Source organism: Vitis riparia, chromosome 7, assembly GCF_004353265.1.
Source record: "Vitis riparia cultivar Riparia Gloire de Montpellier isolate 1030 chromosome 7, EGFV_Vit.rip_1.0, whole genome shotgun sequence".
NCBI lineage: Eukaryota > Viridiplantae > Streptophyta > Magnoliopsida > Vitales > Vitaceae > Vitis > Vitis riparia.
The window spans coordinates 11,529,228-11,542,048 of NC_048437.1; the positions used below are offsets into that span (position 1 = coordinate 11,529,228).

General features: G+C 34.8%; 1 protein-coding gene across 2 annotated transcripts in view; it reads left to right on the forward strand.

Annotated features, from left to right (window-relative positions):
• Nucleotides 1-532: 532 nt before the first annotated feature.
• LOC117918829 (AUGMIN subunit 3-like) overlaps nt 533-12,821 on the forward strand; it is a 30,837-nt gene continuing 18,548 nt past the window's right edge. For both annotated transcript variants that reach the window (XM_034835751.1, XM_034835752.1), the window contains exons 1-4: nt 533-854; nt 3,522-3,558; nt 5,235-5,338; nt 10,286-10,481. In XM_034835751.1, the coding sequence (XP_034691642.1) occupies nt 679-854; nt 3,522-3,558; nt 5,235-5,338; nt 10,286-10,481 (513 nt within the window). In that variant the 5' untranslated portion in view covers nt 533-678. The remainder of the gene's footprint in view (nt 855-3,521; nt 3,559-5,234; nt 5,339-10,285; nt 10,482-12,821) is intronic.

Genomic DNA, 12,821 nt, shown 5'->3' on the forward strand with positions numbered 1-12,821 from the left:
TTGAATTAATTTGCCTAGCCAAAAAAATCGAAAAATAATGATTTTATGTGAAAAATAAATAATAGTGTATGTTTTTCTATTATTTTTTAAAAATCGAAAACAAAAAATAATAGCCACACAGTATTATGGATATTTAAAAATTGTTTTTTACTTTAAAAATAAAAAAATTATTTTTAAAGGTGATAATTGTTTTTAAAAACCGTTCTCTAATTTTTTTGTACAATAAAAGTTTGTTTGAAAACCTAAAATATTTTTAGTCCGTTTTTAAAATAATTTTTATGTTTAGTATTTTATTTTTAATAATTATTTTTTAAAATAATTATATATAAAATAAGTGAAAATAACATCAAACAACTAATACAATTTGTTATTAATATTCTAGAATTACGTATACACGTGCATCTTATACTAAGAGTATAGAGAGAAGCACGGGGAGAGTATTTTTTGTTAAAATAAAAAAGCTCGTTTCAAATTCACGCGGAAACAAATTTTATATTTTGTTTTAAAAAAAAAAAGTTCCCCGTAATTTAAAAAAAAAAAAAATCGAAAACGACGAAGCTCTAGGCGGCATCTCAACTCAAAGGAGGCCGGCGCCAAACCACCCACTCCGGCTTCCACTCGTCAGATCTCCTCAATTTTGAAATGCAAGCCTTCCAGATCTGAGCCCATACGCCGACGATGAGTGGCGCCAGGCTCTGCGCGCTGTTGGGAGAATTGGGCTACGAAGGAGCTGAAGCTCTCGACCCAGACAGCTTCGAATGGCCTTTCCAGTACGAAGATGCTCGACCCATTCTCGATTGGATCTGCTCCAGCCTTCGCTCCTCCAATGTTCTCTCCCTCTCCGAGGTTTCTCAGTTACGTCTCTTCAACTCCTTTCACAATCTGTTTGTTTAGCTTACAAGAAAAAGTTTCCGAGGCGAAATGAAAATTAGGTCTATTTTTGTTGTTTTCGTCCGCCAAAGCGAGGGTTAGAGTTCATTTGAATAGCTGTGACCCGGAAAAAAATTGTGGAAATCAAATGAAAATTACTGAGAATTTTTTTTCTTTGGTTGTTTTGAGTAATGTGAGGATTTGAGTTTGTTTTTGAATACCGGTAAGCCAGAAAAAAAAAATGCAGAAACGAAATGAACATTATGGGGGTTTTTGTTATTTTCAGCAAAGTGAAAGTTTACATACCTTGAAAAAGGTCCCAGAATCAAATGAAAATTACTTAGATTTTTTGTTTATATAACCAAAATGAGGATTTGGGTTATTTGAATACCTGCAAACCAGAAAAATAAATCAGAAACAAAACGAAAATGGTAGTTTTCAGCTGTCTCCTTTTTCTTCATCTTTGGTTCCAAAGGCTAGGCCGTTAGATGATGGAGTTAGGGAACCAGCTCGTGGTTGAAGGTCGTGGATGGGATAAGATTGCGCGGTTGAAAGAGGGACTTCCTGGTGGGCCTTTGGGAGAAGGAAGTCGTCTGCTTAAGATGATGTTGAAGGATGGTTCTTTGCTGGAGTTTCCACAGAACTTTGAGGCAATTTCTTTGTGCAAAGACATCGTTGCCAGTTTTGGGGAGTCAGACACTTCCAAGATAAAGTCAAGCAGCTGCTCCATGGGGGAGGTGCTTCCTTCGGAGAATCTTTTTGATAAGCTGACTAGGTTCAGTAGCTTTTTGCGAATGCCAGTGGTGGGTTTCGAAAATGAGATCATGTCCCTGCTGAGGAAGGTGGACACAAGGAGAGGGACTGAAGACAAGGCGTGTTGTGCAGTGGGTGGTTTGCAGGGTGATTGAGAACGATGGGAGAAAATTGTTTCTATGGGGTGTTGGGTTTGGTTGTTTTTCCTCGTTCTTTTTGTTCTTCTGCCGTGGTGCACTTTGTCTACTTTGTGTGTACACTGATGTGCTCTTTGGGCTTTTAATATATTCTCACTTTTACCTATAAAAAAAAAAACTTTTTAGATTTATTTGAGAACTTGTGAACCAGAAAAAAATGTTGTTTTCGGGTTCAGTAAAGTCAGGGTTTGGATTTATTTGAATTCCTGTTAACCAGAAAAAATTCTGGAAAACAAATGCAAATTATGGAGATTTTTTTTGGTTGATTTCACCATAATGAGGGTTTGGCCATATTGGAAATACCTGTAAACTAGAAAAAATTTAGAAAAACGAAATCAAAATTGGGGGTTAGGCTTCATTTGAATTTTATAGCCACTGTTTCTCTTTCTCTCTCTTCAATATGTGGAATTTAGGGTGAATTGGTATTTTTTCTTTGATATTTTTCCTGCATTTTTCTCAGAAGCTGAGGGTTAGGGTTTGCCTTAAATTCTGGCACCTGCAGTTATTGCTTATGTATTCATATGAAATTTAGCATGAATAGTAGTTGTATTCTTAATAATAAATAATTCTTTTATTTTCCCACGTTTCTCAGTTATGTCTTTGCTCTCTCTCTTCAGTTTTGTTCTCTCTATGAATGGTTAATCAGAATACTTGGGCAATGAAATGGAAATTACAGAAACTTTGGTGTTTTTGTCCCCTGCATTTCCTGTGAAAATCAATCTGAGGGTTAGGGTGTTTTTGAATTGTCCATACATGGAGCCGTAGTTCTTGTTTGTTTATTTATTTATATTAATTGTAGGGACTTTGTATTTCTATTCCTAACAATAAACTATCTATATCTTCCCCATTTTCTTAGGAGCCAAACTGAGATAAAAAGAAAGATGGCAAAAGGTTTTGTTACCAATATTTTCCTAGGAACCAAATTGAGGGTTAGGGTTTTTTTTTTTGGTTTATGCAAAAACTTAAGAAATAAAAGGGAGATTATGGACCTTCTTGTTATTTTTCCGAGAAAACTGAACTGATATTGGGGCTTATTTGAAATGTCCTACCTGCAATCCTCAGATTTTGCCTAACATGAATTTTGGACTGAATGGGTGTTTATATCCCGAGGCTTAGAATTTATGTGGAATGTCACAAAAGAAAACAATAGAAGTTTTTGTTATTTTCCTGCATTTTTTTTTGTAAAGAAGCCAAGGTTATGGTTTTATACCTGCTGTCCTTGTATGTTTATTTATTTTCATTCTTTCGCCTTCTATTTAATACCCAGAAAACTGAGGAGGTGAAATTAAAATCATACAATTTTTTTTTAATTATTTTCATGCTTTGTCTGAGGAACAACTGAACTGAGGGTTAGGATTTGTTTTGAACATCCATATTCCTGCCTTAAGTTACTGTGTATGAATTTTAGAGTGGATTCAGATTTGTACTCCTTTCCCCGTTTGTTTGGTTACACAGAGAAGTGGGCAAGTGATAACAGATATCTCTGTTATTTCCTACATTTTTTTGGGAACCAAAACTGAGGAAATGAAAAGAAACAGGGAAATTTTTTTATTATTTTCCTTTACTTCATTAGGAACCAAACCTAGTGTTACCCTTTCATTTGAATTGTTTGTATCTGTGGTTCTTGTGTATTTTTTCAATGAAGACTTAGTTAACTGGTGCACATTCCTAATAAGTAATTATCTTGTATTTCCTATTCAGGTATGAGCAATTTCTAGAAGAAGGGAAGCTATTGGAGGTAATTTTTGTTATGCATCTAGTGTAATAGAATAGTCTGTTTGTCACATGCGAATGCTTTCATTTTTCTCTACAATTTCTTATGGATGTTTATAAATGATTTTTATTTTTTATTTTATTTTTTCTTCAGTGAGCTTATGGGGATTTTTCACACTCAAGGATAATTTTTTTTTTTTGATAGGCAATGATAAAATTTTATAAATAGGCACCAAAAAAAATAACGCTCCAAAGGACATAGGATCTATACAACAAGCACCAAAAGGCACATCCAAAAAGAAAGGACACAAAAAACAACTCCCTTCCCTTAGCGAGAGTCCAACTAATCAACAAAATCGATTAAATGCATAGTAATATCTATGTACAACTTCACCCATAGGAACAGATCACTGAATTTTTTTTTTTCAAAGCATGATCTGACTGCTCTTCAGTATCAAAAGACCTTCAGTTCCTTTCTTTCCATATTGTCCAAAAAATACACAAGGGAGTTGCATTCCAAACCTTCTTACATCTTTTGCCCACAATGGATCCATGCCACCTTAAAAGAGTCTCTCTGATTGATGAAGGTTGTACCCAATAAACACTAAATAGAGCAAAAAGCAATTGCTATGGAATCCTTGTCTTGGTGCCATGATAGAGGATATGATCATTGGTTTCCTCAACTTTACAAAGATAACATTTGTTAGCCAATAACCCCTCTTCTTTGAAGCTGATCTATGGTCAATATCTTTCCCCAACTAGCTTCTCACATGAAGAAATTGACTTTGGAAGGTACCTATGGATTCCAAATTTCACTCATTGGATAGGGAATCGAAACCCTAGTTTTGAAGTAGCACCATAAAGACTTAACAGGAAATTTATCCTTCCTTGAATCCATCTGCACCACCTTGTCCTCCTACTTACTATTCACTGATGTTCCTTGTAACTTTGAAAGGAAAACCTCTACATTGTCCAACTCCCAATCATTCAAGTGTCTAGAACAAGGGTTTCAATGACCGCTCTCTCCTGTTTGGTCCTGTAAATGTGTCACCCAAGCATCCTTTGATATGACTAGGGCATACAAAGAAGGGAAAGATGCGTAGGAAAACTTATTCCCACATCACCTATCCTTCTAAAACTTCACCTTCCTTCTATTTCCCCCCAAAAAAAAAAAGAACTTTTTGCTATAAAAGGTGGCCAAATCCTTTTTGATAACTTCCCATAACCCAACCCCATATCTATCTCTCACTTCACAAGACCTTCGCACTCCTCCTTCCCCATATTTTCCATTTATTACTTGATTCAGATTATTCTTTCCTTTAGGATTTATTTGTTTTTGATGGAAAATGTTTGCAGGAAGAATGATTAAATTTCAAGCTCTGTTATTTTTTTCCTCTCAAAACTAAATGAAGAAACATGGCGAAAATTTTCCAATTTTCATGCTAAAATATCCATTGTAATAAAGGAGAATATCTTATCTTTTATGGAAAAACTTTCCATGACCTATTTCTATTGATACAAATATAACCTGTATGAAAAAGAGAGTTTTGCATGGATCACTCTTTCTTCGGGCCAACAGGTGTTTTGTGTTGTACAAGACATATTTGATAATATTGCATCTTGTACTGTTCTTTGCTGCATTTTTTGACCCACACACGTATGCTTATGTATGCTCATTGATTGAATGACATGTCTTCACAGGGGGAGGACTTGGATTTTGCTTATGATAGCATTTCAGCCTTTTCAACCAGAAGAGACAACCAAGAAGCAGTTTTTGGGGCTGAAGAAGGGTTAAAAGATATAAGGTAACCTCTAATTAGAAAAATGGAGATATATATGTAGAGAATGATATCTAGTAATTGATTTTATGTTACATATATGTTCTTTATTCTTTGGTTTTTAGTCTTTTTTGTTCCGTTATTATATTTTTGCTATCTACAACTGATTGAAGAATTTATATGATATCATGCTTGTTGACATTGAAGATGTTTTGCCATAGAAATTCTTTGTGAGATACGTTTGGAAAATCTTAGTACATTTATATTGCCAATTTGCCATAAAATGCATAATGGAGTTACAAAAGCTTTGGGGCTTTTTTTTTCCCTTTTTCTTTACAGCTATAAACACATTCACATAAGGGAGAGGCAACGCAAACACCCCCCTATGTGGACCTATTTGATTGTATTTAAACAAGAGGATGATTGATACAAGAAGGATGTGTTCAATAGTGTGAAGAAAATTGACAAGAGTTTAAATATGATTAAAATTATCTATTTACCTTCTTCCACTATCAATTAATTATTTGGAGGATTCATTCGTTTTGTTGATCCTCATATAGGCTAATAAACACAATGTTTTATACAATCTCTTCTCATCATGAAGATGTTATCTAGTGTTAAGGTCCTTGCGCCCCCCCATGCACTTGATTTTGGTACAAGGCCTAATACCTCCTTCACCTGTATATCCTTGCTATTCAATTGGATCAAAAATTTTATGATAGGGTGTTAGTTAATGTTACTTCTTTAATATATTTCTGGATTCCCATTTAATTAATTAGTTTTCCTAAACTACCAAAGCCACTTGAATGAATACCCATGGAGTTCTCTAATGTCTTTTTGTTGCCTTTTGAACTTGTATGGTGTGATATACACTTGGACTCTAAGGCTTGCCCGCACAATCATGCTAGCTCCTTGGTGATTGCCTAAAAAATTTCCCTCATCTTCAAGGTCTACTGTTAGATTCTTCTAAATTTGCTCCTACAAAGTAAGAGCTTTTCCAATCAAAGAATATCACTTGGGAATATTTCCTCATACATATTCTATGATGGCTTTAGGAGTTGGAGTAAGAGAATGCCTTTATTAGATATTGGTGGAAGGGCAATATTTTTCTTGAGGAAAGATGCATGAAAATCTGGGTGGATGAGAAACCTTTGTGGCACATCAACCTTGTATATAAATGGTATTAATCTTTGAATTAATATGAATGATCTGAAAAATGTGATGGATAATTGTTGTGATAAGTGGACCAAACATCTACCTCAAACTCTTTATCCTCTTGATGTTGATCAAACTCCCTTTTCATGTGTTATTAATACTCGCTTTATTGTTCATACAATGAGTGAAACACTCAGTCCCTTCCCTTATGATATCTATCACACCCGTTTTTTGGGTTTGGTACTTGTGAGGCATTATAGACATTTCTTCATTATGTGATTGATCACCTCCATTCGATTTTGGGTTTTTTATGAGTACAGAAAATTAAAATCAACAGTAAGGAGCTTATGGAGTACTTGAATTGGGCATTCACATGGTTTGAGTAGTTGCAGGGTTAAAAATTGATGTGGAAAAAAGCATGTTGATCATCAAGAGTTTGGATGTAGCAGTTGGGTGTATTGCTAATGTGGAGGACCTAGTTAGGGTATTGGCTTGTAGAATAGGTACCCTTGTCGCCAGTTATTTGGGCTTTCCTCGAGGAGTTCCTTTGAGATCATGAGTTTGGATAGGATGGAGGAAGGATGTCAGAAACAACTTGCTATATGGAAGAGATAGGACATAGCAAAAAGAGGAAGACTAACTCTGATAAAAAAATACTCTATTTAGCTTATGAATATACTTTATGTCATTATTTTTCATATCGATAAAGGGAAGTTTAAGGCTGGAAAAGATTTAAAAGATTTTCCCTCAATGGGGAGGGGCACTTTAGAAAAAGTTGGATTTGGTGAATTAGTCCAAAGTGTGCATGTATAAGATGAGTTAGGGCTTGGGTATCAAAATTTAGAAGTTGGCCCATTTTTAATAAGGCTCTTCTCAGCAAATGGTTTTGGAGTTCACTATTTATAGTGAATCTCTTTGGAAGTGAGTGATTATAGAGAAGTATGAGGAAAAAGAGGAGAGATGGTGCCTTGGAGGAGTGAGCAAAGGGTATGGGGTGAGTGTGTTGAAGATAATCATAAGTGGGCGAGAGGCCTTTGATACTAAAACCATTTTAGGGTTAAAAACAGATAGAGGGTGAAAATTTGGAAGGATAGATGTTGTGGTGACTTATCCTTGGGAGAGACTTTTCTTGCGTTGTTCTTAATAACCGCTGCCAAAGGCGTATGGGTGGAGGTGCGAGAGTAGGTAAGGGATCGGGGTTGTTGGAACTTCAAGTTCATAAGGTAGATTCATGACAAGGAGCTAGACAAAGTGGAGACCTTTTTTAGGACATTGCAAGTGCAGTTGATTTGTAGGGATGTAAAGAATAAAAGAGTTTGGTTGAACTTGAAGTGTGATAAATTGTGAATTAAATTTTTTATTTCTCTTTCTCTAATGGAAGAATGTAGGTTAGAGTCCTTGGGTTCCTATGATGGTCAATTTTGTTGCTTGGGAAGCTACATGGGGAGAGGTATTGACGTTTGATCAACTTAAAATGGGGGGTTGGAAGATGTTGAATGATGCTATTTGCGCAAAGGAGAAGAAGAAATAGTTGATCCTGTCCTTCTACATTGCTCGAGAATAGTTATGTTGTGGTGACTAGTTTCTACTCTATTTGGAATAGAGTGGGTGATGCACTCCTTTGTAAGAGATGTCCTTTTGAGTTGATGTGGATCCTTTGTTGGAAAGAAGAGGAAGAAAGCTTTTGTATTGGTTTGCATTTATAGTGGAGGAGTTTAAGTCATATTATGATAAGATCTTGTATTTTGGGGGTAGGATCTCTCATCTTTCTTGATCTATTTATCAATATTTAATATATCTTTGTTTTGATTAAAAAAAAAGAAGCGGAAGAAAGCTTGGAGAGCAACACTTTTGTACTTATTTTGATCCATATGGAAGGAGAGAAGTAGGAGATCATTTGATAATACTGAAAAAAGTAGGTAAAGTAATCAAACAATCATTTATGTATCATTTTTTTAGAGTAGGTTAGAGTATATAGGAGATTTTTTTTTTTTTTTTTGTCATAGAACTTATGAATTGGTTAAGCTTTAAGTAAGGCTAGGTTTTTTGTGTATCCCTTTACTGTGTTTGGCCTTTTGGTACCTTGTATAGACTGTGTATGCTTTGGTGCATCCTTTTGTTAGACATTGTTAATATATTTGATCTTTGCTTATTAAAAAAAATAAAATAAAATCAATTGAAACAATGCTTGCAACAAGCATTTTCAAATGTGGATTACAATCATAAACAATTGATTGCAGCTTGCCATGGATTCATGGAAATATAAAAACTTGATAAGAACACTTTGTGGTACACTTTTAGTCATATATGTTTTAAGAATTTGGATAATGTGTGCTTACTTGATAGCTTATTTGCCCCAACATAGAGGTTGTCTTTCTTCTAGTTGCCAGAAACCCACTAATGCAATCCATGCATATTTCAGACAAAACTTGTGTGGATATTGGCAATGGTTCTAGCAACTTAATGGGAGATATATTCTGACTTGTGGTGCTGATATCTTTGGCATTGCTTAATGAACTCCTTGATTGTCACACTACTCTTGAGTTTATCTTTTTTTGTGACACCCGAAAGAAAGGCTTCCTCCTTATTTCAGTGATTCTGATTTTGATGTGAAGGTGTAACCTTCAGTGTTGCTATGTGAACATTGTTAGTGATAAAGTATGTTGCCTATTTCTGCCTGTGTTACTCCAGTCATACTAGTAATTGATTGGAAATATGATTAGCTGACATGACAAGTGAAGTCAGGTCAGGTGGATTTAACTGCATTGTTGAAGAAAGGCCTTGAATTTCAGACTGCAGATCTTTGGTGACTAGGTTATAGCAACAGCACTAATCTATGTCTGGTATTACATTTGGGTAATAATAAGGATATTTTAATCAGTGCCACACAATTGAGATCAACTCAAACCTAAAAGGCTAAACCACATAACGATAGATGGAAACTAAAGAGACTTTTTTTTATTTATTTTTTATTTTTTATAATAAAAACATAATTCAATATTCAAAAAGTTGCCTCTTTGGTTCAGGATGCATGATTAGGTACTCCCTTCGAATTTCAGAGGTTGTTTGGCAATGGCAATGAGAATGTTTACTGTTTCTGGAAACAGAGAAAATGGAAATAACACTAAAAACATGAGCAGTGACATGCCTTCACACACACACACACACACACACATATATGTATGTATGCATGTATACCATTCTTGAAATATTCCTTGAGTTTATTCTGAGAGCTTTAAACTACTGTTACCATGTTTTCAAAGATGTAAACACTATAACAGTTGAAATGGCCAAATGTTAATTGTTCTCATTTTTGAAGATGACAATGTTTTTGAAAGAACCATTTTCTGGTGTGTTGGATGCTGAATTTTTATTTTTTGTTTTTTGGTTTTGTTTTTGTTTTTTGTTTTTTAAACTCTGATTGGGTGGTCATTTGTGAGACTCCTGTATGCTAGAGTTCCCCCTGTTTTGGCAAATTGAACATATTTTTATTGGCTATAAAAATTTATTACCAGTTTTATCTAGCTTTGGTCAAGTTTCTACTTTGTTTTATGGATATATCAAACATTTTATGATGCTTGTTATGGGTAGAATATTTTGGAACTGCTCAAACATGCTAGTCCCAATTTATATATATATATATGCGCGTGCGCGTGTGTGTATGTATTAGTCCCATAAATTTGATATGGAATGCATTAAAAAGATGATGTTCAATAAAATTTTCCTAGTATATGTTTGTAGTTGTACTATTTTAGCAAGTGATGATTTCTGTGTTACCATATTCTGGTTCCCATACTGATATATTCCTTTCATCTTAAGGGATGCAACTCAAGCTTATAAAGCTGAAGCTTTGGAGTTGCAGCGACAGCTTAGGCATCTGCAGTCTCAATTTGATATGCTCACTGGTCAGGCTTCAGCTTTGATCCAGGGAAGGAGAGCACGAGTTGCTGCAACATCTACTGTCAATGGACAACTTACTATGATAGATGATAGCCTTTCAGCAAGGAATTTACAGGTACACAGTATACATTGAGGGTAGATATTTGATTGATCCTGACATTATAGTAATTGATTCTTGTGGCGTGTGGACATTGCCATAGATGGTAATGGGATGTGATGTAATCCCTTCCCTCATCCGTGCTGTAGGATCTTGGGATCTTCACTTAGGAGCCTGTCAGAATACATTTTTGAGAGGTTCTTGTGGAGTATTAGATGACATAGGGAGCCAATTCAATAATGAAAGAGTAGTACCAGTATTTAATAGAAACACATTGTATCATATTTTTGGGTTGATTTTCTGGGGTCTGGGTTGGGATTGATTTTGTGTGTGGCTATAGGGTGCTGCCTCTGCCAGTTCTGCTAGGGCTGTCAGTACAGGCTTGGATGTTTTCTTGGTTTAGACTGGTTATTGTTCTCTGTTTAGTAATTTAAATTTTCCTAAGTACATAGCTATCCCAGCATAGAAAAACCATAGAGTGGATAACTGCAACTTGTAGTATCCGGATTATCATCCTCTGGTATCGACTAAAGAGTTGCTAGTGGTGTATGTTCAAGAATGAGTTTTTGAACTAAAACCTAATATTAACGACTTGAATTTTATAGATTCAATTTTAAAAGCAATGTACAAAAATTAACTGGGGAAAAGTCATATATCTAAAGGTCTAGAATATTGACTATCCAATTTTGGAATTAAAATTAGAGAGAACATGGGTTCCTTTTAGTGATCTTAGGGTTTGAGGACTAAGGTCATCCATGATCAAATTGAGTTCTATAACACATTTTTGCATTCGAAACCTAATAATTCCTTCTAACTCCGGTCCCCAAATACCATCAAGATAATGATTCAAATTAGGGTTTTGAGTTGAATCATTAAGGTTTCACTTATCTTGTGGATTTTGCTTTAGTGTAGATAATGATAAGTTAAATAGAATTAACTAGTGATTAATGGTTTCCAAGCATCACTAGTGCCCAAATAAATGGCTACCATATCCTCCCCCAAACTACATAGAAAGTATCTTTCTTATTGGATCTAACATAAAACCCAGCTAGATCTTTTTAGTTTTGCCAATTCCATTGTTCCTCATGTTGTTGCTACACTTTTATGCTTCAATTCCAGATTTTTTACCTTAGCTTCTTATGGTTTGGTTGTCTCACACACACGTTCCATAAGAAATTTTTTGGCAAATATATTGATAATAAATAAAAAGTAAACCAAGAATGAAAACAAACCACAAACTTATCTTCTTCCTCTCTTTGTTTTGCTATCTTCCATCATATCTTCTATAAATATAAAACTCTACAAATAATGCAAAACCCTATGAATAACATGTGACACCTCCTAATTAGCCACTTCTTATAAAAAGAACACGATAAAAAAAATTTGAAAATACGAAAAATTGTTCGAGTTCTAAATCTCTCAGGTTAATTTGAAACTGATGATTGCTGATTTGAAAAAATTGGAAAGGTTGATTTCGAATTAGAATGTTGAATTTGAAATCCTGAATTGCTGAATTTGAAATGCCACTTGTGACTTGAAAAATTTCAAATTCACCTACTGGTTTTCCCCATTTTTCTTCCTCCGATTCAAAATGTTGTTTTCCAATTTGAAAATTTCAAATTGGACCACTGGTTTGCCTCTTCAACTTCCTTCTTCCCTTTTTGCTTAGGTTTTGACTCCAAAACTTGTCTTTCAAAGGTTGATTGTCATCTTTTCCCTTTCCTTAGTCTTCTTTTGCCGTTGCTCTTGATTGTAGCTTGGATTCCATGCCTTTGGTTCTTTTCTTCTTTCACAAGCCTCAGATCTCCCCTTTGAGTATGTTTGAGCCCTCCTTCAATCCTGGCTGTTGAGTGTGCTCGGATTACATCCTTTCGCTTCTATTCCTGCCTTTGACTCAAGATAGTACATTAGTTTCACAAAATAGGATAGTGACATAAATTTAAGCTAATGCTAGTGATTTTGCCTCTTTTCACGCCTAAAACATATTATTTATCCCTTTTAAGAGCACATATTTGGTCACCAATCAGTTGTCAATCCAGGCTTGGATGTTTTGTGCTTGTTGAGAAACTAACAAATGTTAGGAATTTTTTCCAGTAAAATTTTGTCCCTGTCCCCATTCTTTTAACCTCCCTGGTCTTTTGGCTGAGACTATTATAACCTTCCTAGTCTCTTGGATGAGACTAAGAGGGCTTTTGGTAAGATTGAGGACTTATGATTTAATGGCTTAAGTTGACTTTAAGTTAAATTATGCTTAAGTCATTAAGTCACATTAAGCCATTAAGTTCATTTATCAAAGTTATTTTTAACTTTAAATTATAATATTAAGTTATTTTACCAAACATACTTAATATGCTTAAT